Source organism: Harpia harpyja, chromosome 1 (assembly GCF_026419915.1).
Source record: "Harpia harpyja isolate bHarHar1 chromosome 1, bHarHar1 primary haplotype, whole genome shotgun sequence".
Taxonomy (NCBI): Eukaryota; Metazoa; Chordata; class Aves; order Accipitriformes; family Accipitridae; genus Harpia; species Harpia harpyja.
Window position 1 is genome coordinate 40,047,230 of NC_068940.1, and position 27,833 is coordinate 40,075,062.

The 27,833-nt window shown below is 46.1% G+C and overlaps 1 protein-coding gene across 2 annotated transcripts; it reads left to right on the plus strand.

Annotated features, from left to right (window-relative positions):
- The first annotated feature begins 94 nt into the window (after positions 1-94).
- SLC13A3 (solute carrier family 13 member 3) lies at positions 95-27,699 on the plus strand. Of its 2 annotated transcripts, XM_052788697.1 has the most exons (13): positions 95-220; positions 11,301-11,566; positions 11,930-12,093; positions 17,047-17,113; positions 17,837-18,022; positions 18,925-19,050; positions 21,425-21,520; positions 23,312-23,416; positions 24,420-24,517; positions 25,788-25,900; positions 26,251-26,412; positions 26,763-26,900; positions 27,505-27,699. In XM_052788697.1, the coding sequence occupies exons 1-13, from the start codon at positions 110-112 to the stop codon at positions 27,688-27,690; spliced, it is 1,818 nt and encodes a 605-aa protein (XP_052644657.1). In that variant the 5' UTR covers positions 95-109; the 3' UTR covers positions 27,691-27,699. The 2 variants fall into 2 exon arrangements, with proteins under 2 accessions (XP_052644657.1, XP_052644663.1); XM_052788703.1 differs by lacking the exon at positions 17,047-17,113 and having other exon boundaries at positions 17,842-18,022.
- The last annotated feature ends 134 nt before the right edge of the window (positions 27,700-27,833 follow it).

Below are 27,833 nucleotides of genomic sequence, written 5' to 3' on the forward strand. Positions count from 1 at the left end.
TATGGCGGGGCGGGGCGGTATAGCGGGGCTCCTCCCGGCGGGCGGGGCGGCCGCGCTCCGCTCCCGCGGGATAAAGCCGGGGAACGGCGGCGGCGGCGGCGGGGGCGGGATGGCGGCGCTGGGGGCGCTGGTGAAGAAGGTGTGGAGCGTCCGGCGGTTCGTGGTGCTGCTCTGCGCCCCGCTGGCGCTGGTGCCCGTGCTGCTCAGCCTGCCCCCCAAGGTACCGGGCGGGGGTGGGGCAGGGAGGGTGGTGGGGTGTGTGACACCGGTGGAGGGCACGGAGCCGAGGCGTGGATGGAGACCACCGGCCGCGGAGCGTGGACAGCGGGGCACACCGGCTGGGGCTGCCACTTAGGGTTGCAGATTGGGGACGCTCGCTGGGGGGGGGTGCGGGGCAGGGGACGTCGAGCTGGGGTGCGCTGACCAGGGATGCGGACGGCGGGGCACCAGCTATGGTACGCCAACTGGGGGGCAGCAACCGGGGCCATGGCCCAGGAGCACCAAACTGGGGACGCTGACGCAGGGCATGGACCAAGGGTCTGGATCAGCGTTACAGACCTGGGGCGCGAACTGTGGGGCACAGCCCTCCCTGGGGACGTGGACCGGGGACATAGCCTTGGTGTTCTGTCCCGCCTTGCTGCTCACCTCTTGCCTCAGCCCCGGCAGGATTTGGCCCTCACGAGGGTCACCCTGCTGCCTGCCAGGGATTCCCTCCGGACAGAGGGGACCACCAAAGCCTGCGATCTGCCTCAGCTCCTCACCCTTCTGCAGCCCACCTTAGAGTGTGAATGGAGGGGGCATCCTGGGGTTATTTTAACTTCTTAGGGGGAAGAAGGGATGGGTAGCGTGAACTGTATTTATGTTGCTTACATAGACATTGGGAGGCGTAAGGAACCTATGGTTCAGAATCAGCTTGAACTAAATGGCACTTAACTAATACTTCTTGCTGATACCTAGCTGCCTTATTGTAGTTTTCATCAGTAGCGCTCAAAGGGAGCTGGGGAAAAACTGAGGCAAAGCAGGTCCACAGCCAGCATCACCCAGCAAGGTGTTTGTAGAGCTGGGGTGGAAAGCAAGTGCTCGGATCTCTGAGGCTGCCTGGTGTTGCTGTCCCATCCCCTTTGCTATGGGAATCGCACTGGGGTAGCGGTGTGGGCAGGGAGAGAGGAACACTGCAGGGCTGGAGGTGGCTGTGCAGCGGAGTTTGTGCTGCAGGGCTGGGAAATGCAGGGGAGCTGCGAGTGCTGCCTGCACCGCTGTGGGCAGTTCTTGGGGGGGGGGAACTTTTGGTGCTGTGTCCAAAAAGGCTTTCTGAGTAAGATGTTAGTGGTGTTCTGTAGACATGGAAAAGCTGGTTTCCTGGTAAGGTTTGGGCTTTGGCATGTGTGCTAGGCTGCACATTAAGCAATTTGTGGCAAAATTTTGGAGACTGGAGGATTTTTGCAGCTGTCCCATGTATGCAGCTCTTGTGCGCCAAGAGGTCTGACCCTTGGGGTGGAAATCTATTGGGGCGGTGAAGTCCCTGGGAAATTTTGTGCCATTGACTTCAGTATGGGCAGGATTTCACTCTTACATTCTGACTCAGGTCCGTTTGAGAATAACTGTTTACATCAGAAGATAAGTGATGTTCGTACTTAGTGATTGTAGAATGATTCAGGTGCTGTAAGGACACAAAGGTGGCATTTACTTCTGCCCGTATAGTGCTTGTCAAATGAAACCTTTATGTTCAAGATAGCAAATAAATCTCCCAAATTAAAGAAAAAACCAAACAAAACACAGAATGTTTATTTAATGTTTATTTAATGTTTATTTAATGACACAGCATGTTAAAAGAGAAAACTCTTTGGATTTAATCTCCCTTTCTTCTATTTGCATTATTGGGTGAGTTCTTAATAGGAATATACTAAATGTCAGCCTCAAAGAGCAGAAAGCACATTGCACAACAGGCACTTAATTCCTTTGCAGATTCATAAGTAGATAATTATATTTGTACATTCATTTACGGTAGCTGAACAAGTACTTCAATTATATTTAATAGTATCTTCTTTGACTTTGGCACTGGTAAAAATCATGAGATATGGTTAAGAGTGTGAGGAGACGCACTGTACACTCAGTGCAAGCTTGTGCCTGAACCGCACAGTGGTTAATGGTGAGAATAAATCACAGATGAACCTGGCACTGCACTGCGGGAAGGCCCTCGATCTAGATGCTCTGTGTACTGGTAGAAGCGTATAGTGTTACACACACTGTGTAAAGATTTGGGTGTTCAGGAAAGGGATTTCTGCACATGTACAGAAGAAAAAAAGTCTCTGCTGGTGTAATGGTGCTGTTCACACCCGTTCCACTCTTGCAGAGTGCTGGTAGCCTGCTCCTGGGTGCGACCCACAGAGGACCTCATGCGCAGTCCAGTCTGATCAATGCTGTTTTATTAAAGAAAAACTGGTGATGGACGGGAAAGTGGAAGTGTTTGCAGCTGAGAAGGTGAAGAAGCAGTGGGGCAGCTGTGGGCAGGGAAGGAGAGGCCCTGGCAGAGCTGACTAGTCTGCCCGATTGCATTGGCGATCTCTTCTTCATTTTCCATGGGTGCAAAATGCATTGCAGTTGGTAGCAGTGAGACTGGCTGGTACATGCACTTGTTGCTGTCAAAACTCGGATGCTCGCACAGCTGTTAACCAGTGCAACATTTCAAGCAAGTCCGACTGCAGCTTCACCAAGTTCTCCCCCAGTTTGGCATAGGCGTGAACCTGTAGCTGTGAGCTACCATACAAAATTCTATCTGTTCATGTTCAGGGGTCAGTGATTCATCTAGTTTCAACATAAAATTCGCTCACTTGTTCAGCAAGAAAGGAAACTTGGTGTTGCATCAACAGGGGATTAAGTTCTGATGGCTGGAGCTTGCTTGAACCGCCCTCCGTGGCCTGAGCCACGGGGGGATGCCGGAGAGGAAGGGAGCAGGTTATGCTTTTAACCACAGTGTAAAAACACCAAGCGGGGGGGAACAGGCAAGCGCTCAGCAGGCAGGGGATCTGGGGTGGTAGAGTTTGGAAGTTATCCTGGCGCGTGATGGAAAATGTGTGCCCCCAGGTGTGCTGCTTGGGTCGGATGGTTTATCCTAACATGGGACTCAAGTCCAACTTCACGCTCTCCTGGGCAGCCAGGTTGCGAGAGCTGCTGCAGGTGTTCAGCAAGCTCTATCTCCAAAGGAATTCAGCTGACTGGGCTGCTGCTGGTGTTACTGGGAGGTTGTCCTAGGCCCGGCACCCACGGAGAGCAGGCTGGGGCAGGAGGAGCTCCTAGGTGTGTTACAGTCATTGTAGCAACCTTGGTGCTACCAAGTACTTGCACATTGGGAGCATGGGAGAGTTGGATGGTCTGGAGAACCCCATGTTCCTGCTGGGATGGTCCGTGTGCTGCCTTGCAGGGTGCTATGGAAACTGGTAGGAGGTGAGAAGCAATGAGGCTCAGCCCTTGCTAGCCTCAGGATGAGGCTTCCCTTGTGAGAAGGTGTCTTACAGGCACCTCTGCAGTACTTTCCTCCTCTGAGGATGCTAAAATCTGTTCCCACATCATGTCACCATTTACCTTCTTCCCACTGGGATGCTCAGCAATTTTAATCTCCTAAGGGACTGGAGCCATAAAAAGCCACCTGAGCTCTGGCTTCAAGGGCAGCGTTTCACTTGGATCTGGAGACCAAGAAATCATGAGCTAAAGTTGATATAACAGAGAACCACAAATAGGATGTGGGTTCTTGGATTAGTATGTACTTCTGAGTGATACTTCTGGGTGCAATGGGTTTTCCGGTGAAACCTGCACCTAGGTGACATCTCCCTGGAGGCAAAATCCTTTGAGGAGAATCATCCATCAAGTCTGGCCTTGCTTATTGCTGATGAACTCCAGCATCCATATCTGCAAGCGGCTATTAAAGCTCTCTTCAGCTATCACCCTGCGGTGGTTGTTCTCCATATTTCTGTGTGAGTTCCTTCACAGAGGAACAACGTCAGGGCTGGCACTGGTGCTGACATTACACTGATAGCCCTTGTTTTTATTTGATGCCCTTTGTGGTTGCAGTAGTGGAGAGCGAGACTTGCGTAAATGTTTTGTCTGCAATATCCTTTCCCTATTTAAGAGAAATGAAATTTCTCCTTTGTGGATGGGTTTGCTGAGACCTCAGGGTGTGCTCCCTGAACTTGTGCCCATCACATAAAACAGCAGCAGGAGAAGCTCTGTGTGGAGCCACTTCCTAGGAACCAGTTCTTTGCGCAAGGGTCTGTGTGTTACCTCCCACTCTGGTTGCTGCTGAAATGGCTGAATATTTGTCCCGTGAGTGGAAGTGCCCGTGACCCCCCTGCTCAGAGAGCTGTGAATGATTGCAAAGAGCTCGGGCAGGGCAGGAGGGGCTGGAGGAACTGTTCTGCTGGAAGGGACATGGGGGGCACTTTTAATGAGCTGTGCAAAGAGCTTGTTCCAACAGCTTCTAATGAACTCAATGTCTACAGCCTCTTGGCTTGGTAACAGCTGAGGCAGCCAAATCTGCTAAAAGGAACTCTGAGCAGGCAAATAGGGCCCAATGCCTTCAGAAAACAGACTTGACTTCCTCAGTGGCTATAGAGCAATTTAAAATTAACTTGGACGTAATGAGTCCTCCTGATTAGAACAAGGAGACTTTAAGAACTTCCAGAAGAAAAATGACATTGCTTGCACTCGAAAGCAAAGAGCATGAACGAAGGCATTGTGGGGAAAGGGGGTGATGCCAGTGTGGGCGAGTGGAGTGGTGGGCTGGGAGCGGGGTGTCCTGGGAAGCGGAGGAGAGCTGGATCCTGGGCTGGAGACCACAGCAGGAGCATGGCAGGCAAAGAGGTAGCAGTCAGGAGAGCAGCCTGGCAGGTGAAATAAGTGATTGTAGCCTGATTATACATTTCATGCACAAAGTCCATCTCTGCTATGTACATGCTTGGTGATTTAGAAAGGCCAGTTTCACAAAACTGGAAGCAATGGTTATTTAAAAGACATGAGAGGAAGAACTTCAGTGAGAAAAGAGGGGTGATAATTTGAAGTAGGGTGACGATATTTTACCATGGGCACTGTGAGCTTCAATCTGGAGAGAGGGTAAGCCTGGTGAAGAGCAAGCTGGCACAGAGAGGAATTGAAAGCAGCAATACTTGTGCAAAAAGGGAAGTTGAGAAGCATCAATATTGAATGGAAGCTACGAACCATAGAAAACATGAAAAGAGATGTGAAAGAATTGAGGAAGAAATCCCTGGGCAGGGTCTTGAGGGTGATGAGCGGTGTTTCAAGTGTGTGGCACAAAAGGAATCTGACCCATGGTAGTCTGTTGCCAGATGGACAATGCAGAAAAGCCATATTCAGTGAAGCATTTTTGTTCTGTACTCAGGAAAGTGCTCATAGTACAGTCCAATATCATAAGAAGTTGTCTGATAATGAAATATTTTTATTATGACAGTAACTAAAGGGAAATTAAAATACTTGCATCCAACCCTGGCTACTTTAAAATCTACAGGTTTAGCAAACTTCCGTACAAGAATTTTATAAGAGCTACCAGAGGAGTTTTGTGAACCAATCAACTGAGTGCATTTCTATAAGCCCCAGGGTAGATGGATATTACCGGGAATGCTGACCGCAGGTCAGGCTGATCTGGAGTCCCTCTTGGGAAGTAGATTCCAAAAAAGAGCTTGAGATGGCAATATGTAATTAGTTGAACACAGCTACCAGACTGGCTACGCACAGCCAAGAAGGTTAATATGTGTATGGACATGTGAAAGTTGAGCAAGAGCAGTGAGGATCTACGAGGCTGGCATTTGGTGAGGGTGTGACTTCCACCAGAACATCCTTCCAGTCTGGCTTCCATAGCTCAGAAATGGCTTTGACAAACTGGAGGAGTCCCAGAATTAGTAAAGGACTGGAAAACAGGCCATGTGGTGAAAGGCTGTGGGAGCTGAACCTATTTATTTCAAAGAATAAAAAGGCAAGAAGTAACTTGATCGCTACTTTGAAGGCACATTAATCACAAGCAGAGTTTGGATAAGGGCAGTCCAGGCTAAGGCATAAAGGAGGGGCATATAAAGAGGTGCAGAGGATTGAAGCTGGCAGATTCAGATTATCACAACATAATTTTAACAGTGAGGTTAATTAATCATAGGAGCAGCTTACTAAACTTGTGGTGGGTCACCATCACTGAAAATGTTTCTTTTTTTCTAATCAAATGTGGTGGATCTATCTTAAAAACAAAACCAAACCCTGATGCTGAAATGGAGATTCAAAAAGGGAGCTCTGTTAACCTCATGCACGGTGTCAAATCATCACACTGTGTTGTTTTAGTTTCACAGTCCATGAATGTTTGAAGATGTAGGATCTATTGCTGTGTTCAAGAGAAAGTGTGAGCCTCAGACCTCTGAGCCAGGGAAGATTTTCTCTAAGATGCCCAATCCATTTTTGTCATTAGCTTCCTATGTGATCTTGGTCAGTTTGCCCACTTTCTCTGAGCTTCAGCTGTCCCATTTGTAAAATAGAGAAAATTATTCTGGTTTTCTGCCAACTACAAAATACTTCAAGAAGTTTAAATAAAAGTGTTTAATAAGTTTTATGTCTTTTTAGCATAACTCCAGAGCAAAATATCTTCCCTGAAGCTATTAACAGCTTGTGCCCCTGTGTTACTGGCCCCTTTCTAGCCACTCTGCAAATACCCAGTGGGAGCAAAACAACTCTGCTGGCAGGAAGGCTGGTAAACAGGGCTTGGTTTATGTCCAGATTACATAATGTTTGCAAGAGCTGAGTTAGTAAAAATCAGATTCACATACCCATCCCACTGGAGAACAGGCAGTGTGAGCGAGATGGCCAGTAGCACCGTCACAGCTGCAAAGTGAGAGCAGTTTGTGAGCGAGATGCTAAAAGCCACCAGTGCTTTTTTGTACTGAGTAGTTCTGAATATTGCAGATAGGATGTTCCTTTGTGGTAGCAGTGGTTTAAAAGGGCTTGAAAAGCTCCGGTTTAGCCAAAATATCTCTTGGTATTGGGATCGAGGTCCTGGAGGAGCCCTGTCACCTGTATGCCCCTAGTTTGCCCGGTCATAGGGCGGGAAGGGTGAGGGGGGAGCCTGTGTGGGGGTGATGAGGCTGTGATGACCATGTAACATGCAACGGCTGATGGAGAAAAACCAAAGCTTGGCAGTGCCAAGGTATGGCTTCTTTGAGAGCTGGGTCTGTCTGGTGGGGAGGCTGTGGGCACCGGGCAGGTGGCACTGGGCTGCCCAAGAGCTGCCTGAGGCTGGTGGAGAACAAGGTCCAGCTGAAGCTCCTGATGTCCCCTTTCAGGTTGGCACTGGGGACTCATACATGCCCGTGCCTCGGTGCTATGCCTGGGTGAGCCAGTTTGCCTTATCTGACCCACATTCCCTGCCAGCACCTCCTTTCCCTCGGGCACCTCATCTGCCCTTCCAGGAGACCTCCTGCTCCCTCCAGCTCTCCTGCCCATGGGAGACTACCTCGTGGCTTGGCTTCCTCTGCCGTAGCTGAGCAGGTCCCCCAGTGTGGAAAATCCCCAGTGCTTTCAGTGCAGTGAAGACAGGATCTGTGTTTGGAGGGGCAGAGGTCATTCCCAAGGCTCTTGAGCAACAGGAAGGAGAGCTACTGCAGTCCAGAGCCATCCAGTGCTTCCCTGGAAATCATTAAATGGTTATAAAATTAACCCAATCACAAGACCCATTTTAAAGTTCCTATGCGCTACCATTTTTCCCCCTGAACTTTGATAGACTCATTTTGAAAAAAATAAAAACAAAGCTGCAGGGAGGTGAGAGAAGCAGAAGGAGCCTGACAGTGACACAGCAGAGGGAGCGAAGGATAAAGATCATGTGGGGCGTGATGGTGCTGCACACAACAGTGGATGCAGCCCAGACTGTCCCTGGGCAGCCGTGCCCATCTCCCTAAAAGACCGTTCTTCTGACATTTGTTAGCATATATTGTTTGCATACTAACCAAACTTGCTGGGCACTGAGAGCATTAATTAATTAACATTTGCAAAGTATCTGGAAATCAAAAACCTTTAAATTTTGTATAGAGTTTGGTTCAATTTTATTAACGGTTTTAAATTTTTTTATTGTGGGGAGTGCTTGCTGCAAATCTAAGTTATTCTGAAGTGGTCTTGTTCCTTTTTTGTTCAATGAAGGTCCTATCTTTAGTGAAAAACTTGTTTAATATAGGTGCAATTTGTCCTCTTTTGGGGTAGAATAAATTGGATAAACAATACTACAGCTTTCTTTTTCAAGTGGTTTGCTGTAGATCTATATAGGTTTCAAAATTTTGGGAAAACCCTCCATATAGCAGTTCTTTCTGCCCTGTTTCAGTTTTACTCCTGGGCTTTTGATCTTGCAATGAAGATTAGTTATTAGATTCATGCTGTGTTTCATTGCAATGTTTTTCAGAACATTCTCCATACACCAGAGAATAAATATCCCTTACTTATAATTAGTTTTCTAAATAGTACTTCAACTATTTTATCAGGTCAATTAAAACCTTCACTGATATGCTCTTATATCAAGGCATCGTTAAATATTTTCAGTTGCTCTACCCCTGTAAGAGGCAGAGTGTCTTTATGTTGCAGTTGACTTTGGTGCAACTTTCCCTGCAGAAAACTGAAGAATACTTTGCCAGTGGGAGAAAAAAATTATTTATACGGCCTTTAGAGACCATTTGCAGAAGGGCTTAATGAGAGCAAAGCTATTTCTTTGGTGTATAAAAAGAACCAGAGTAAAGAGAAATTATCAGTTGCCACGGGAATGAAATCACTAATCTACTGTGCAAACATTTTAAAACATGATTCTTTATTTTTTCAAAATTCAGCACCACCAGGTTTGTTGCTCTGATCCTGCTGGTTTGGAGGAAGTGAAGCCATGGGGAGCTCATGGGAACTGCCAGGTGCCAGGGCTGAGCCCTGGGAACATAAAAGGTTTTACTTTACACTATCTCATATGTCATTTTACTGGGATCTAAAATTAGGACTGGAAGTGGTCTTTAAATCCAGATCTTGGGAACTTCACATGAAGTGTTGGCTCCGCTGAGATTATGTATTAAAAAAAATCAAAGCAAATTATCCTCAGTTCTGCCGTATTTGCATCTCCACGTGCACTGAAGCACTGGAGCTTTACTAGCAGAACTGCTTGTGAAATGCAAAGCCTGAGTGCTAAAAGCAAATCAGAGATTCTGTCATTCTTGCCACTTTTTTTTCAAACACTCACTACAGATGTGTTGAATGATAAATCCCTATCAGTTTCAATTCACTCGGCTTTACGCACCCAGCTGGGTGTCAGGGTAGATTCTGCTCTTTGGCTTTCTCAGTAACCATGGTTATTTTTTATCCTCAGTTTGTGGGTGTGTTACTGGGGTGGTGTCTGCTCTAGGAGCTTGGGGATGACCACATCCAGCTAATGCCTGAAGTGAATTTTTTGCAGGTAGCCAGGCAGGTTGTGGCTCCACCGTACCTGCTCTGGTGCCTTGCTGCACGCTCAAATGCTGCAGCTGAGACCACGTTATCCCCAAAATGCAGCTGTCGTGGTTTAACCCCAGCCAGCAACTAAACACCACGCAGCCACTCACTCACTCCCCCCCACCCAGCGGGATGGGGGAGAAAATCGGGAAAAGAAGCAAAACCCGTGGGTTGAGATAAGAACGGTTTAATAGAACAGAGAAAGAAGAAACTAATAATGATAATGATAACACTAATAAAATGACAACAGCAATAATGAAAGGACTGGAACGTACAAATGATGCGCAGTGCAATTGCTCACCACCTGCCGACCGACACCCCGCCAGTCCCCGAGCGGCGAATCCCTGCTCCCACTTCCCCGTTCCTATACTGGATGGGACGTCACATGGTATGGAATACCCCGTTGGCCAGTTTGGGTCAGGTGCCCTGGCTGTGTCCTGTGCCAACTTCTTGTGCCCCTCCAGCTTTCTCACTGGCTGGGCATGAGAAGCTGAAAAATCCTTGACATTAGTCTAAACACTACTGAGCAACAACTGAAAACATCAGTGTTATCAACATTCTTCGCATACTGAACTCAAAACATAGCACCGTACCAGCTACTAGGAAGACAGTTAACTCTATCCCAGCTGAAACCAGGACAGCAGCTCCACACGGTTCCCAGCCCACGCTGTTCCCGACCCAGCCACGGCAGGGACCAGAGCCATCATCTCCCTTGCAAAAGCCCCAGCAAGCCCAGCCCTGGGTGCAGGGGAGGAAGGCCCAAGCAGAGGGACAGAGGTGCCTTTGAGCAACAATTCAACCTGTTCAAGAAGCTGGAAAAGAGCGGTAAAATAAATAGCTCTGTGGCTTCCAAATGACTCCCGGCAGTTATTTATAGCGCTGCGGGCACTCTGCCCTGTGGTCGCTGACAATATCCCCGTTCAGCCCCGCCGTGACCAAGCCCAGCTCCGTGCTGGGCTCCCCCCTGCCCCCCCGGGGCTCTCCTCTCCTGGGCTTGGAGCCGTTCTGACTTCTTTCCGTCGCTCGTCATTTCGGCTGTGGCTGTCAGGACAAATGGCGTTGGTCTAGTTTGTGCCTCCTGGGCGGATGAATGAATTCACACTGCGGCGCGGGGGCACTGGGTTTCTTCCAGCCTTGGCCGAGGCTGGGGCGATGCTGGGCATGGGCGAGCTCCCTGCCCTCAGGAAGTGGCGTGACACCAGGGCGCTTGATTTACTGATTTCCGTAGGGACTGGGATGGGTTGCCATGGAATGGTTTCTCACAGATCTCTTGGGAGACTCTGATCCAAGAAAAGGAACCTTTCTGTGTGCCTCCTCTTGCAAATGTGGGGACTCGATACATCCATCTCTCAAAGCTGTTTTTCCATAGCCATGCAAAGCACGGTCTGTGGAAGTTGGAGAGAAAGCACAAACATTAAGTGTAGCAGGGTCAGATATTGGGACACCTAAGGATGTTAGCAGCAGTGCCTGCTGAGGATTAGCACCCTAATTCAACATGCTGGGACAGGTCCTATTCTCCAGAGCTTCCTTGGTTGATGCCCCAGTGCACTGCCACCCTGCAGCACATAGGAGGCTCAGGCAATCAAGGAGGATTTGGGTTTTCATGTGGTCTCAGAGGATCAGTGTAAGTCCTGAACCCCTACACAATGTAGGGGGGGGAGATGTTGCACTTGGCGGAAATAATTTGGGAGAAATACTGTATCCCTGAAGGAGTAATTAGTGCATTTTGCTTGTCTAAGTACCTCCAAGTGAAAAGATGTCTCTGTAATGCCACGTCTTACTTTTCCTCTCTCCTCCTTTTTCAGGAAGGAAGATGTCTCTATGTAATCCTGCTGATGGCCCTGTATTGGTGCACGGAGGCGCTGCCCTTGGCCGTGACGGCTCTGCTGCCCATCGTCCTCTTTCCCTTTTTGGGGATCCTCCCATCTAACAAAGTTTGCCCACAATATTTTTTAGACACCAATTTCCTCTTCCTCAGTGGTTTAATCATGGCCTCAGCCATTGAGGAGTGGAATTTACACCGCAGGATTGCGCTCCGGGTCCTCATGTTGGTGGGAGTCCAGCCAGCCAGGTGACTACGGGAGCAGGGGGATCTCCATGGGGAACATGAACTACAGGCGCTTGGGAAGCAGCTCTGCTGTGGTGGGCTGTGATGCGAGTGTCTCCCATACCAGGGGGCTGTCCACACCCCCTTTTCTCCAGCTTATTGAGTTTATTCAGCTGTTTGCCTTTGCTCAGAGGCCAGCGGAGCACAAGGACACTCATTTGGTTCAGCCCCATATTTGTGCTCCATCCAGTTACAGGATAGTCACAGAAGTCCTTTTTGCTTAGTTTTGTTATTGCTGCACATGAGTGTTCTTCCTATAGCTATGATATATATCGGAGAACTTGCCAAACTGAAGAAATTCAGCTTTTCCTTTTTTCTCTTTTCCAGACTAATTTTAGGGATGATGTTGACAACGTCTTTCCTGTCCATGTGGTTAAGTAATACTGCCTCCACTGCTATGATGCTTCCAATTGCAAATGCAATTTTAAAAAGCCTCTTTGGGGAGAAAGACACATCTAAGGATATGAACAGGGAAAATGAAGAAAACCAAGGTAATTGAGACAGGGCAGTAGTATAAGCCAGCTGAGGTCTGTCCTGCTGCCATCAAATATGCCCCACTTTATTCACTTCACTGGCATAAGTACCAGGTTTCTTAGCTGCAGCTTGATCTCAGTGCTGGTCCCATTTTAATACACACTTTATTACCGTGATGGAAGAGTATTGGCATAAAACTCCCTTTTATCCTGCCCCTTCCTCATGTCATGCAGGAGGCAATGCTTATGAGTTGTCTGGACAAACCAAGAAGTGGTGATGCCCAGCCAACCTGCTCCATAAACCTGCTGCTGGCCCAAGTTAAAGTCCAGCTCTGTGGGCATGGTGGTGATGGGATTCATAGGGATGCCTTGCTGCGGGGGTAGCCAGAGCCAGGGAGGGCTGTAGATAGTGACACCTGGGCAGATGAGTGCTACGTAATGATGCGTTGCTGCAGGGGCAGGCAAGGGACTGGCCAGGCGGCGAGAGCAGGGCAAGGGTGAGGACAGTGGCCCCTCCATGGCAGCACACAGGCCTGCCGTGTGCTTGTGGACAGGCCGGTTCTCCTCTCGTTTTCCTGTTTGTTCCCCCATGAAACTGGAGCCTGAGCTGGAGGAGAAAGGAAGGATGAAAGGGAAGGCTGGCAGATTAAATACCTATTTATAAAGTGCTTTGTAATTTCCCAGCTTGATGCTACTGCTTGGTGTTGTTCCTGAGCAGGTCATGGACAGGCTGGATCAGGAGTATGCAGTCAGATAAGGTCTTCCTGCAGCCCTTTCTTCACAAGTCATTTACCTGGAGTATGGGCTTCTGGCAGACAGTGGTGAGAAACAGCAGAACAGAAATGAAGTCATAAAGTCCCCTTTGCAGCTATTACTGATAGTTGAAGCAGTAGTCACGGCTTCTCTTTCTTGCACTAATTGGTAATTCTTCTGCCCCTGTGATTTAAAAGCAATGGCTTTTTCATTCCTGCTGAATCCTAAGGCAGAAAAATGACTCCCCAGAAGAAGACTCAAATATGTGCATACTCTAATAAAGATATAATTAATCATTCATCATTAATGTCTAGCAATCATGAGATATTTGCACTCCAGGTTGCTTCATTACATTTGCTTTATGAATTTTTGACCAATCACATCTATTAAAATCAACCCCACTGACCTTCATGCTATAATTTCTTATTCTGTAGAAGCATTGTGTTTTGTTAGTCTGCTTTTAACCTTCTTGACCCCAACCTCTGAAATGATTTGACTGTGTAGTTGTGACTGTAAATACAGTAGAGTTTGCGAACACATAAAATCAAGACCCCTGTTGTCCTAGACATTGGCAAGCACAAAATGAATGTCCTTGGCTCACAACGCTTACAGTGGTGAGAGAAGCCAGAAAAGGCAAAGGGAGAGGCAATGCAAGTAGAAGAATGAATAAACTGATGCTTTGCAAATATCATGTGATGGCGTGATGATGTATTTTTCTTTGGAGGTAGAAGCTTATAAAAGTAATAAATACAAGTGAAGGAAGAGTCATCTGTAAAATGTACAACATCAAAATGCAGATTTTCTTGTAGACTTCTTGTTTGAACTTTAGTGTCCCAAAGTAGACTCATCCTTCTCTGTAATCTTTCCGAATGGATGAGAAAAACAGAGTTCCTTGAAGGAAGCCCTAAACCTGAAGTCAGACAAAAGCGACAAATCTGATGTTACACCTAGGAGCGGAGACGTGAAGGTCAACTTTCTGCAGGGGGTTCCTGTCTGTCAGGTGTCATCTGCAGTCGGGGCTGGCTGCACATCTCCAATGGGGCTGTTGCAGTTAGTTTTTTCACAGACCTGATGAAACCTGACAATGTAAAGAAACATGCATTTGAGAAAAAGGTATCCTCATTTCATAGTTTACTTAATTTTTGTAATCTAACTGAATTGTAATCTGTGTTCCAAAAAAAGACCGGCAGATTTATTTGAGAAGGGGACTGTATGTGGAAGCAAAGTTTTACAGTGGCATATGATAAGGTCAGTTTGAAATCTGCTTGGATATGCTTTAATAACACTATAGTCATGTCCAGGAGGCTAAAAAATACTTGGGTGGCTAAAAAAAAATTACAAATATATTAAAGAACATGTAGCATGTAAAAGCATTTGATTTTCTGAAGAATTTCAACAAGTGTATGAAACCAGCTTTGTGAAGGGCTTTGCTTACACACAGTGCCAGAATTAAAGTGATGTGGCTGATCAGTTGGTCACACTTTTTTGCTAATGAGAGAACCTCAAGATTGCAATCACTTATGCTCAACCATGTGGGCAGCACGTTATAGGTCAGTAAGTATTTGCATGCTTGTGTCCTTGATAGCTAAAATTCAGTGTAGTTTTTTGTTCATTTTGACGCTATTGGCTACTGATGCAAGAATGTGGTTAGATGAGCTTTGACGGCTGAAGTCCCAGCTGGTTCTGGTTGATTGAAGTAGGGTTGTAAACTGAACACCAACAGGCTTTTTTCAACTTCCAGAATTTTCCTTTTGGAGGTGGGTTATTGATCCCCTACAATTCTGTCTGACATCTCCAGCATTAGGTGTGTGACAAGCTGGAAACTGCTGTGCTAGTGAGCCTGACCATCTCTTGTGCTCTCTGCCCACTAACCCATCATTGGCAATATTTCATTTCTCTGAGCAGCTTTAATATCTCCAGGTAAAAAATCACAAGAAAATATTTCTATCCTCTTTTTCCTGCATAGGCAGTATCTTCTGCAAATTCAAGATAAATTGCAGTCAGTGCTTGAGGTGTTCCGCTGGGTTGCGAAATGATGGAAATGATGTCTCTAAAGGGGCAAATGGGAAATGTGCATTTTTGGACACCGCTGCTTGGTTTGGCTGCCTAACCCCAGCCTGTGCTGACAGGGTATGGCCGCAAAGCTGCTGCCTGCACCCCTCAGTGGGTGGAAGTATTACTTCTCAGGCCTTTACAACATTTTAGAAACAATAAAAAAGTAATTATCTAGGACAAACCTTTCTGCCTCTAAGCAATATGAGGTATTTGGGTGAAATGGCTGCTGAATCCTTTTCATGCTGCTCCGTGAGAGATGTATGTGTACAGCCAGGTTCTACCTCAGTGGTCTTTGGCCTCTTCTGACTTACGGACCTATAACAATTTTCAACTCCTTTTTACAAGTTTCATAGGAAAAGTTTGCTCTGCAGCAACTCTGGCTTTCCTTTGCATGGTTGCCTTTTGCAAATCTTCCTTGAGAGGTAACTCACAGATGGTCCTGGCAAGATGGGATGGGAGTTGGGCTTAGAAGGGAAAAAAATTGAAAAATGTTAAGAGGTAGAATGAAATATGTGTCTTTGCAGAGCCAGCACTAGGCTTGAATGGGACGGCAGTGGTAAGAGGCCTTGGACTAAATGCGTTGGGTGATCAACAGTCAACTGTGGGTTAATGTTTGTCCTTCTAATTACATCCCTCCATTGCAGCATTGTTGGGATGAAAGCTCAGCATGTGTACGTCCAAGCCAATTAACTCCAATTCAGTAAATTAGTGATGTGTAAAACATGACATTTAAAAAATCCTTGGTTCACTGAGCTGGAACAAGCTTGGTGTCTTCAGTGTACATGTGAGTGAGTCCAGAGACTTTGACCACTGGCTACTCTCCATGCACTGCTTTTTGTCTCTAGTGCATATATGGGTAGAAGAGGATGATGTTTCGGCCTGAGGAGGGATGCAAGGAAATTTGGGGACTGCTGGGGTGGCAGTACCAGGCATTGGCCTCTGTGCACAAAGGTCTGCAGAGCCTGGGAAGGTGCAGGGACACAGGCCTCTGGACCCAAACCCATGCAAATAGCCCAAGGAAAGGCAGCAGAGCCGGCAGTGACAGGGAAGGGCCACCTGGGCTGAAGGTGCTCACAACTCACAAGTGTTCCAGTGCTGAGGAGGAATATGGAAAATGGGGTTTAATAGCACACCTCTACTCCCAACCTCAGGAGGTCAAGTCATGAGCCAGGACTACAAATGCCACAAGCCTTAGTGTAAGATCTGGTAAAAAAAGAGTGATTGTATTGCATTTCTGTATTTTGATTTCTGAATTCTCCCATATGTATGTGTGTGGTAGAGTGGTGTGCACCTCCCAGTTTGCTGCCAAAGAGAACATTGGTCATTCCGGTCAAAATACACCCTTTCCTCAAGTGCTCCTGAGTCCTGCTTGTGTTCCCTGTGACTGGTGGTAGGGAGGACAGTGAGGCAGAACCCATGCAAAATATGCAGGAGGGTCCCTGGGAATTGGGTATGCAACAGAATCCTCCTGGGGTGGCCCTAAACTTGTGTCAGGGACCGGTTGCTCAGCCTGCAGGGTCTGTCATTTATGGAGGGGCTGATGGGCTTGGGAATGGTCCTTGCTGTCGGGGTGGATTTCAGAGGACCTGGTACGAAGCCTAATCCCCAGGTGTGCCCCACTCTCATCTTTAAAGAGCGAACTACAGCTTTATGGTGACTTTGCGCTAGGTGTCTGCAGGGGGTAAAATTCTCATCCCTTGGGAACAGAGCTCTGTGACAGGGAGTGCTCGTGCTGTACATTGAGGAACGTGCCTTACAGATACATCAGGCCCAACAGTTTTTCTTCCTAAGAATGATCTAAGTTAACCCTCCCCCCAAAAAACCCTCCCAAAACCCATGACTTGATAAGGGACACCCTGGAACTGCTGGTCATGTTAGAAGATCCCAGAGCCCGACCAGTGGCAGAAGTAGTAAAAGGACTGAGTGCCTCTGGGTGTTGGAGGAGAAGCTGGGTGCTGCAGTGGGACTGGAGTGGTGGCAGGAGGAGATGGGCTTGTTCATGCCTGCCAGGTGCTCCTGACCCCGTCCCCTTGACGTGAGCTCACCCTTCCTTTGCACAGCCCCTCTGTAAATAGCAGTTGTTTGCTCCGTTCCTCTGTTTGGTTCAAGGAGAATTTTCTAGATGCTTTGAACTGTTTTAAAGTCCTCATCTTTCTTTTTCAGCATCTTTACAGCAGAATAAACTTTACACTGTACCAACTGAGATGCAGTTTCTGGCAAGTACTGAGGAGTAAGTTAACTATAAAGTTTGTATTAGAGAGTTGAGAGAGAGAATTATCCCCTGAGCTAGACCAAGTTTTAGGAATTTGAAATTCAGTCATTTAAATGTTTTGATTGTACCAAACATCCCAATCACCAGCAGCCCAATGACAGAAACCGTCCTCTGTGTGTCCAGCACTCCTCTGCGTGTCCAAATCATTGCAGAGATTTTCCAGCCACTCTGAAATGGTAGCCAGAGATGTCTCCTGCTGGGGAATTGTGCCTCGTTTTTCTCACGAACATCAAATGTGTGAAGCTGGTGATGTAAAACCCACCAGGATTTACACACTGGTGATGGTCCTGCTTTGATAACAATGATGGGAAGGAAGCATCTTTTCAGTAACAGATGTTTCTTTCCTCTCGGTGCTATCAAATGTTTTTTTTTTTTCCTTTTAGCAGTCCCGTGGACTTTATGTTAAGTGTTATAAGTTGCTGAGGGGCTGGGCAAGGCACGTGCACCCTCAGTGCCTACGGACGGGTGCTGAGGGTGCTCTGCCCTCTGCAAGGCTGCCAGTCCCACGTGGCAGTTCACTGAGCAGACCCCTCTGCTGCATTGAGCTGCTAAGGTGTCCTTGAGGACAGTGTTAGCTTGGATTTCTAAAACCTGAGAATTTCCTTCTGTCAAGGCTCTGAAGTGGTTGTGCAGTATTTAAACCAGGGCTTTCACCAGATTCTCTTTTGGACTATTTTAAAGCAAAGATCTGACGGAGGAGAAGGAGGTTGCCAGTGATGCTCTCTCAGACTTAAAGAAGGAGGAGGAATACAAAACAAATATATGGAAAGGTTTCCTCATCTCAATCCCATACGCAGCCAGCATCGGAGGTACAGCAACGCTGACGGGAACTGCACCAAACCTCATCCTTCTGGGACAGCTGAAGAGGTATGGGAGGCCATCCCGGAAAATCCTGTAAATCCTGGGAAACAGAGATGTGTTCTTCATCCCTGTAGGAAATTCCCTTCTGTGCCGAGAACTAGTTGGGAAAATTCATGCCCTTCCAGAACATTTTGGGAAACTGTGAACAGATGAAAGCAGGGTGGTTGCATCAGTCTTGGCTGTAATAAGTGGGTTTCCAGCATACCCAGCCAGGCTGTCAGCCAAACCCGTGCATATATGTTTCACCTTACTGATGCTCTTAATCCCATTGAATTTAATGGGGCTTCACTACACACTTACAATTAACCTGGTAACTGTTCTGATGAAACAAGCTGTGTTGTGTTTTGTGAGCAATTATATCTACTGCTGTATGGTAGAAAGGAAAATAAAGTACCCGCTAATTCTGGCCTGTTTTCTTAGACATAAAAGATGCCTTCTATGTGCATAGGAACAGAGATTTGTGCCATTCTAAGTGCCTGCAGGTATTTCGTTACTGGCTTCTACAAGTAGTGTGTTCAGGCTCTCCTAGGCATGTTCAGCATCCCTATGAGGTTCATGTTCAGCCTCTCAGCAGTTACTGTAGCAGGGTTTAATCCTGGGTGTTCAGGAGTATTATTGTGTGAAAGCATCAGCCGTCTGGAGAGATTTTCAGATCTTCCCGTGAAAGCTTGCACAGCTGGGCTGGGTGAGTTGCGGGTGGCAGGGTGGCCTGGGGGGTTGTCCCAACACAACCCTCCCCAAATCTCCTAGTGCCCAGGTAACTGCTAATGCACACAGGGGAATAGGTTTTAAATGCAGACTGGCAAGTTTGTGGGGCATTTTGCTGCTGATTTCAGATGTTTGTTTACCCGTAAATTGAAGGGTTGTTTTCCCTTCTTGCATTAACTTGATTTTTCCCGTTTGCTTAGTTATTTTCCAGAATGTGATGTGGTGAACTTTGGTTCTTGGTTTATGTTTGCATTTCCTTTAATGCTGATTTTTCTTCTCCTGGGATGGCTATGGATCTCCATCCTGTATGGAGGAATTAACCTGAGGTATGTTTATATTCACTATACATATACATAGTCTGGTTATACCAGCATTGTGAAATACATGTTCATCACAATTCTCATACTAAATCTACTGATATCATCTCCTTGACAGTGGGGGGTTTCATAACTAATTTCAGGATGGTCCTGCTATAGCAAGTCATCTATTTTTACAAAGCTGATATGCAACAGGAAGGTTTTAAAGGTATCTCATAGTTACATATACTTTATCTAACTGAAATACAGATGTGTACAGAGTACGTGTTATATATTCATTCATTTACATATACAATTTTTAAAGGTTGTTTTACTGCCTGACCTGGGCCTGTGGAGGTCAGTGACAGATTTTAATTGACAGAAGGGAAAGCAGGATCAAACTTTGAAGACCAGCATGAAAGCATGGTTTCCTTGGAATTAGTAGCAAAAATCTCCTAGAACATAAGAGCCAGGATTTGTTCCTGGGGCAGAAACTGGGGTTTGGAACAGATTACTTCACAACAGGGTTTAATTTTACAACAACGTGTTAATCTGTAACTGAGAATAACATGTTTTTCGGTAAATCTTTGCTGGATACGTGCAACCCCTAGTGTACACTATTTAAGATGGTAGTAACATTGCCATGCTGGTTCATTTGGAGCCCTTTCTCTCCCTGTATACTCTCATGTGCGATAGTAACAAACTCACAGTCCTGCTTCCTCCAGGGACCATGCAGAATTTCTAGTATTTAGAGAAGTCTTTAATTGTTATTTTGAGTTAAAAATGCAAATAGAAGAGGGGAAAAAAAGAGAACAGGTGTCCAAATATTTACATTGTCATAGAGACAGGAAAAAATCAATGGGAAAGTTTCAATCCAGAAAATGCCAAACGCTGGTCCTTAAATTGCTCGTGGGGCTTCACAGGAGGCTCTGTGTGCTGCTGTGGGATGTTCTGCTGGCTCGCAGCCGCTTAGACCCGCGCTGATCTGCATCGCGTGCCCGGGGCTTGTGCGATGCGGAGCCTGAATTCCGGTGTCCTATGGTGAGGGTTGGGGCACGGCCCTGGCGCCCTGCCGGCACAGCCCCTGATGATCAGGTGAGCGAAGAGGTAGCTGTGCTGGCCAAAGCCCCTGGTGAAATGCAGAATTGCTCTTGTGCTTGGAGAACGTGATGCTTTTTGTTTTGTTTGGCTCGTCTCTGTCAGCACAAAGCCCGGCTTTATTGGGATAGCTGGGCCAGTGCAGATACCAGTATTCCCCAGTGGCGAGGTGCCTCGGAAGAGACATTGCAAAGTTGCACAAGTACAGCTGAGGTTCTGCAGGACTCTGTTGGGCTGCTTTGACTGTAACGACTCGGGGATAGTGGCTGGACACTCTTATGTGGCCAAGTCCTTGGTGTCTGCAGACAGTACAGGCAGATGGACATTGCTCCAGTAGCAGGTTGGCTTTGCTTGAATCCAAAAGACATTAAAAGGCTTAGGTGTAGGCTGGCTGAGCTGAGCTGATACTGTCATCAATAACACCCCCCCAAAAAGAAAAAGAAATTAAAGGGCCAAGTATACCTATTAGAGGTTCAGGAATTTCTGAATGATCAACCATTCATCCACACAGAAGATCCAGCCACGATATCCCTTTGCAACGGTGAATGAATTAAGGAAGCACAGGCACCACGGGGCCGGATGGATGCAACTGATGCAGAAAGCTGGGTTTAATCAAGGTCACAGGCAGGGTTAGAAACTGGGTTCAGCAGCATGGGATGTGATGGGAGATGAGGTGTGAGATATGAATATATCATTTGTATGCTCATACTACAAAGGATCAAACGGTGTTTGTGGTCAGTGTGGCTGGGCTAAGAGGCTTAGCCAGGAACACATTAACATTCCTGGCCGGTTAGAAATTCCTCACATTTTTGTTGATCCTCAGCAGCATCCTGGGATCACCCAGGAAATTGCAAGTGACTTGAGAAGTGAAGGGACAGATTAATTTTCCATGTCACCCTCTTCCTTGTTGTTCTGCCCAAGTAGGTATCTGCTAGAGATGAGGAAATCCTGCAAAGTTGGGACTTTCTTCTGGCAATCACAGCCCATGCTGGAGGAAACAGTTCAGAATATAAATGAGAGGAAACTTCCTAACCTCTGCAGGGTCTCCTTTGTATGAATGCAGAGAGAAAGGATATATAAAATAGGGCCTTATTGCCTGTATCTGCACCAGAGACCTTCACCATCAGTCTTCATGATCTGAAGATAACGCAAACTGAGCCACCAGAGATGTGCAGCTCTTTGAAACTTGCAGAGCAGTCACTGAAGGAGGCCATCGTGTGTGCGTATGCTGCATTACTAAATGCAGCATTTGCTATGTGTTGGTTCTGTTAGAGGCATGTAAAGATATAACTGTGTTTCTTGGCAGGGGCTGGAGAACAAAAAAATCAAATATAAGAGCGGATGCAGAAGCCCGAGCCAGAGAAGTGATAAAGGAAGACTATCAGAAACTGGGTCCAACAAAGTGAGTCATAAAGTTGGGACTGAAATGAAAAAGAAATCAAGTAGGTTAGAAATGTCCTGTCTTAAGAGTGGAGAACTGGGGGAAATTGAGTTTTTTAGAAGAAAATGAAATGGATGTTTCCACTCAGAGTGTTTGTAACCTGCTGAAGTTTGCTTTTTGCATGCTCCAGCCTCTCCATCTTCACTAACAGGAAAAATTGCAAATAGCAGCTTGTACTCAAATCTTCTCAAGAACAAGTTCATATTACAGAGTGAATTCATGCTGGGTTGTTTAATTACTGTTTGTAATTTTTCCACTCCAGGGACAAAACCAATCCTGTGTATATTATGTACTAACCAACACAGGCTGATTTTTGAAGGTTTGTGCATACTTGTTGTGCGAAGCAGGAAGCATTTGCTGAGAAGGCTGATGAATCACATGACAGATATGAATCATATGGATTGTGGATATACTTTAAGAAAGCTTAATAGCTGCTCAGAGGAAGTATATGGAAAGAAGTCAGATCCATGTGATGGAATACATGATTTTTTTCTGAATAACTCCTTCAACTGTATTAGGTGAAGAAAGAACAAGACTCTTTTAGCTTCTTATTGTAGTTTCTCAAAGGTCTTGTCTTCTGGAAAAAGCTTGGTGCAAATTGCAGTGATGGGGATCGTATTTTGGAGAAAGGAACCAGCAGAAAGAAACATGAGTTTTAGCCTTATGAAAAATGCCAAAAAAGGGGGAAGCAGGAAAAGCTGAGTGTCTCCAAGAATCAAACCCTAGGTATGTCCAACCAGACACAGCTATTCTGGGCAACTAGGGCTAGTGAAGGTTTTTGAAACTGTAGGTCTTAACCTTAAATGGTCTGTGTTTCTCCATCTGTAAAATAATATTTTCGTACTCACAGCAATGCTGTGAAGATTCAGCGATGTTTGTATCATGCTATTGACATTGTAATTATTGCTGTTGTGCGGAAAATAGAGTGGTTCTTCAAAGTCAATTGTCTGGGCCTGTGCTGTAAATGAAAGAAATTGGTTTATTTGTTCCATTCAGTACATTATCGAGCAGCCTGCAAAATGTCTCTGAAAGAATCAAAGTCCCACTTTGAGGTCTAGGAGTGAGAAAGTCCATTAAGCTGTGCTCTACCAATTTGATTAGCAACCCCATAACTTAAAATCAATGCAAGTGGCCTCTTCCCAATGGTTTAAATGCCCTTCCTTGTGCTCGGAGAGATTTTAAACAGTGTTTTGAGGCATTGTCTTGGTTAAATCTTTATTCCACTAGATACTTAGTGAATGATATTGCCATTTACCCTGCTGTTTGTCATGTGTCTAATGGATACTGTTTAGGTTTTGACCTTGAAGAAGTTTGCTCCTGCTGTCTCATATATGATTTGAATCTCAACTATCCTTTTACATTGCTTGAACTGGAGTGAAATCATCCCTAGCTGACTGTGCCTTAGGGACATCCCGGAGGGCAGCGGTAAGAGGAATGACCATGAGAAGCTGCTTGGCCCTTCCTCTCTGCCACACCCAGAGGCTCAACCTTGCATACGCCTTTTGTGACATCTGGGCATTCCTGATGCCCATCTTGCCTCTCCTTAATGTTTTCCAATAAGAGATAATTCCTGGCAAATACCAATATTTGTAAATAGATTTACAATCTATTCCAATGCTGCACTGTAGTTATTTTTAGAAAACCAACCTAACTTCTCACCCAAGCTGCTGCAGCCTGAGCTCAATACTTGTCCTAGCTTGGATCCACCCCTTTAGCACATCAGCATTTTAACTGCATTTCTTTTCGTTTTAGGTTTGCAGAACAGGCAATTTTCTTCTTCTTCTGCATGTTTGCGATCATGCTTTTCTCCAGGGATCCCAAATTCATCCCAGGTTGGGCAAGCTTGTTTGCACCAGGGTAAGATTTTATTTTAATTCCACTGTCACATTTTTCAATAGCATTTCCAAGTCTTTGAGATTCCTGGGTTTCTGACTGTATTGCTTAACACTCAGGTTTCCTAGAATAAATTAAGCTGAGCTTCAAGTAGCAGAGCCAGCTTTATTGCTTCTGTCTCCTGGAGGAGGTACATGAAGCCTGGTGGGAAGTTGGCATGTGTCTGTCTGAGGCCATCCCTCCGGTTTTAATGTTGGGAATGCTGTTTATAGGTACATTTACAGTGAAATACTGAATTCTTTATGCAATCCACTAATTTCACTGGAGGTCTGGAGACTGGAGAGAGATGGCAGGAGCTGACCCCAAGTGCTATCCTGTCTGTTTAGCAAGTTTGTCTCCCCTGTGACATCCATACCTTGGGAAGATGAACGGATATAGCAGTTGGGCAATGCTAAAGTTCAGAGAGGGTGTTGTTATTTCTTAACAGAAGAGACCTTCATAGTTTTTGTAAAATAAAGCCCTAGCTTAATAAATCATTCCTTAATAGAACAAAGTAGTTATGGACTTTTTCCTCATCAGTTAATAGCTCCTTACAGTCAAACCCATGCTTAAGCTCTTTACTGGATGGAACCTGCCTCTCACCTTAGTCTGAGCATTTTGCAAAGAGCTCGTATAAATAAGATGGTCTGGGCTCTGCCTGTCTTCCTCCCTGCAATGAGCTGAGGAAACTTGTCCTCACAACCCCTCATGGACTGACCACAACTCCACAATCAGAACAACCAGAACATCAGTGTGGTGGGGATTAGATCTTGGTTTTTACATTTGTAGGGCAGCTTTTCTAGGGGGTTCACAGCCCATCGTATAAATGTAGCTCGACAGGGAATTAAAAAGAAAAGAACTGTGAACAATCAGCATTGTTCAAACCTGATGGAAACTCATAATCTTCTTTAGTAAATCCCTGTTCTCGTAAACTTTGTAATTCTACAGACTTGTGCTGCTTACAAGTGTTTCTGCTGCTTTTGCACAGGTTTATCTCAGATGCGGTTACGGGAATCACCATTGTGATTATACTGTTCTTCTTCCCTTCGCAAAAACCTTCCTTCAGGTGGTGGTTTGACTTGAAAGGTGAGTAGGAGACCCCTCCGGGCCCGGAGTCTGCCCTTGCTGTGCTCTGGGAGGGCAGGCATGGAGCAAGAGCCAAGACTATCCTCCCTTTGACCTGTACCAGCCCACAGCAGCTGCGCTGGCCATCTGGAGCAGTGTGGTTTGAAGGTGCAATTTGATCCTACAGAGGCTTTTTTTCTGAAGTGGCAGAAGAAGTTTAGCAGTCACTGCCCTGCTGCCGATTGCAGGAATGACTCAGTAGCTCATGTAGCTGTCAGAGATGATGCCACGGTGGGTTGAAGTGGACTGAAATCAGCGTTGATTTACCGTAGCAGCCTGATTGTGAAACAGAGGTTTGCTTGCTGACTCCCAAACAGCTCCTGTCCCTCAGGGGGGAGCATGAACCTCTGAGAAGGCAGAGCTGGGCGAGATGTCTGTACTCAAAAATAGGGGCCCTTCCTCTGTTCCTGGAATGATTTAGAATTTAAACTCCTAAAGCCCCAACTCTCCATCAGGTTTTGGTACCAGGAGTCTTTTGAGATCTTGGGTCTGTCCTCCTGAGTAGCAATGAGATATAAATTTTAATTCATAAGCCACTTTTAGAATAAGAAATGGTCTTAATGTGGAGATGCAGCTGATGAAGGCCCTTCATGGATGGTGCAGCACTACCTGGGGTCTATGGGAACAAAATACCAGCTGCTCTGAGTCATGCACACTTGTTGTGCTGTCCATAAACAGAAAGATGTTTAATCAGGCCTCCTCTGGATAAAATATGTGTGCCCTTGTTCGACAGAAAATTACAGTCCCATTAGTGCATCCTTCCATATGACAGAGCTCACTTCATCATGTATTAAGAGATGGCCTTTAGGGGAGATGAGCTCTTTGCTATAATACTCGCCAGCTGTTGAACAGCAAGTGGAAAATTAGTAACATCTTCATAATTCAAATGGTAGAAAATTTCCTCCTTCCACAGACTCCCATTTGTTGAGGACAATGTTTATGTCTGTTACAGAGAGAAAATTAACCTGATATTAAAAGTTCCCTCAAGAAAGCCTCAAAGAAAACTTTAAGTGCTAAAATTTTTCTTTTCCTTTTTTTTTAAGATCTGATATTAAGTTAAATGATCTTTTAATTGTCTGGCTTAAGAGACTCCCTATGTATATTTTATCAGCAGCTTGTGGTTAGTGAGCTTCAGCACTGATGTCAGGCTCGTGATATCATTCAGTCAGATGATGACTGACGTGCTCCTCTTTGGGTGCGTGTTTGACATGAGGGTTTTCTCTTTGTCTAGCACCAAACACTGAGACGCAGCCCTTGCTGACTTGGAGGAAGGCCCAAGAGACAGTGCCCTGGAACATCATCTTGCTGCTTGGAGGAGGCTTTGCCATGGCAAAGGGCTGTGAGGTGAGGCTTGCCACAGAAGTCAAGTTGCAGTCATCCTGCCCAACAGAGTTGGATTTTATCAGGGTGCACCTGGGGTTCTCATTTGGCTCTGGGAAATTCGCATCTGTGGAGTCACAACACTTGAAGGACTTGTTTCTCAACTCCAAGTTACAACAATGGGCAGCAGATAACTAAGGAGATTAAGAGATCTTGCAACTCCTTTCAAACTGCTTGCTGTTAAATACCCCAAGGACACTGGACATAGGTGCTTGTGAAGGTTGTATGTAATCTGCAGTTCTAGGAGAGGATCAGTTCACCTGCAGGGATGCAGGAGCTCTGCTCTCCAGCTTCTTTGCTCTCCCCTTCTGCAGGAGTCTGGTTTGTCCGTCTGGATAGGAGGCCGTCTGCATCCCTTGGAGGGCGTACCACCGCCCGTGGCTGTCATCCTCATCACAATTGTCATCGCCTTATTCACAGAGTTTGCCAGCAACACAGCCACTATTATCATCTTTCTGCCTGTCTTGGCAGAGCTGGTAAGGTAGTCCTATGGCAAGACCAGCTGCTCCTCTGCTCACCTCCTCACCCTGCCCCTCAGATGGGCAGGTTTGTGTTCCGTCTGTGCTCGGACAGGCACTGTGCCGTTCTCCTGCTTCTGGGCCTCAGGCACTTTGAAATCCTTAGGAGCAACAAAGCAAGTGCCTGTAGTGTAACGTGGATACTGCCAGATAACAATCCTTCAGATGTTGTTGGCGAGATACACGATTATTTATCACAGAGTGTGGGATAGGGCTCTGCACAGTGCACTAGCTATTTGCATTTTGATATATCTGCCTATGACTCCGAATTCCCAAGATGCAATTTCTGTTCCTTTCTGTTTTTCAAGGCCATTCGTCTGAAAGTAAATCCCCTCTATTTAATGATACCAGGAACTATAGGGTGCTCCTATGCGTTCATGCTGCCAGTCTCAACACCTCCTAACTCAATTGCGTTTTCTTCTGGACACTTGATGGTCAAGGATATGGTAAGTTCTTTTAGATATGGAAAATGCTGAAAAACAATCATCCTGAGTGTCTAAAAAAGGAATTTTCTGGATCGTTACTAGTTCACTATGTAGTAAAGTGAAAAAACAGAAGTCTGCTACTGTTCTCAGCAGTGTTTGAAGGCACAGGGGTATGGAATGAGTGTGTATGAAGTCTGGCCCTGTGAAATTTGGTGCCACCATTGCTCCAAATGGTGGCAAAGATGGTCTTGAATGTGCTCAGCATCTCCCAGACCCTGCTCCTGTTCCTGCTAGTGTCAGCAGCTCAACTTTCATAGGCTTCTGGATGCAGGACAAGTTCCCCAGCTCAGTGAAATAAAGCTTATGAGTAAAATTAGGCGCAGTCCCAGTTCCTGCTGACATTCCTGAGGCTAAACAGATGTTACTGTTTTGATGGATCAAAGCTTGGTAAGCATCTGCAGAATGGCCTTTGTGGCTTAAGAAAGCCTGCTTAAGATGTTGCTAATATTAATGGCAATTAAGCCTTTCATTTTTATAATGTTTATATTCAAATAGCTTCATGCTTCACATGCTGTAGATGTCCAGTCTAAACTCAACAGTTGTCTTCTTTGTATTTCTTTTGTAGGCAAGAACTGGGTTGCTCATGAATCTTATGGGAGTTCTGCTTCTTAGCTTGGCTATGAACACATGGGCCAAGAGCATCTTCCAGCTGGGGACCTTCCCTGCATGGGCCAACATCCATGCAGAAAATGCCACCTCATTCTTGGCAGCTGTAGAAAATGTCACTTTAAGTGCACTAAATAAAATATGAACAAAGCCATTCCTGGGGAAGGACTCACTCACTTAGGACTTGGGCACTGGAATCGTCAGAGTATGCACAGGAGGAAAGCCACAGGACCCTCTGCTTTAATTTTATTTTTAGAAATACTGGTCAGTGTCACAACACCTGTTTGT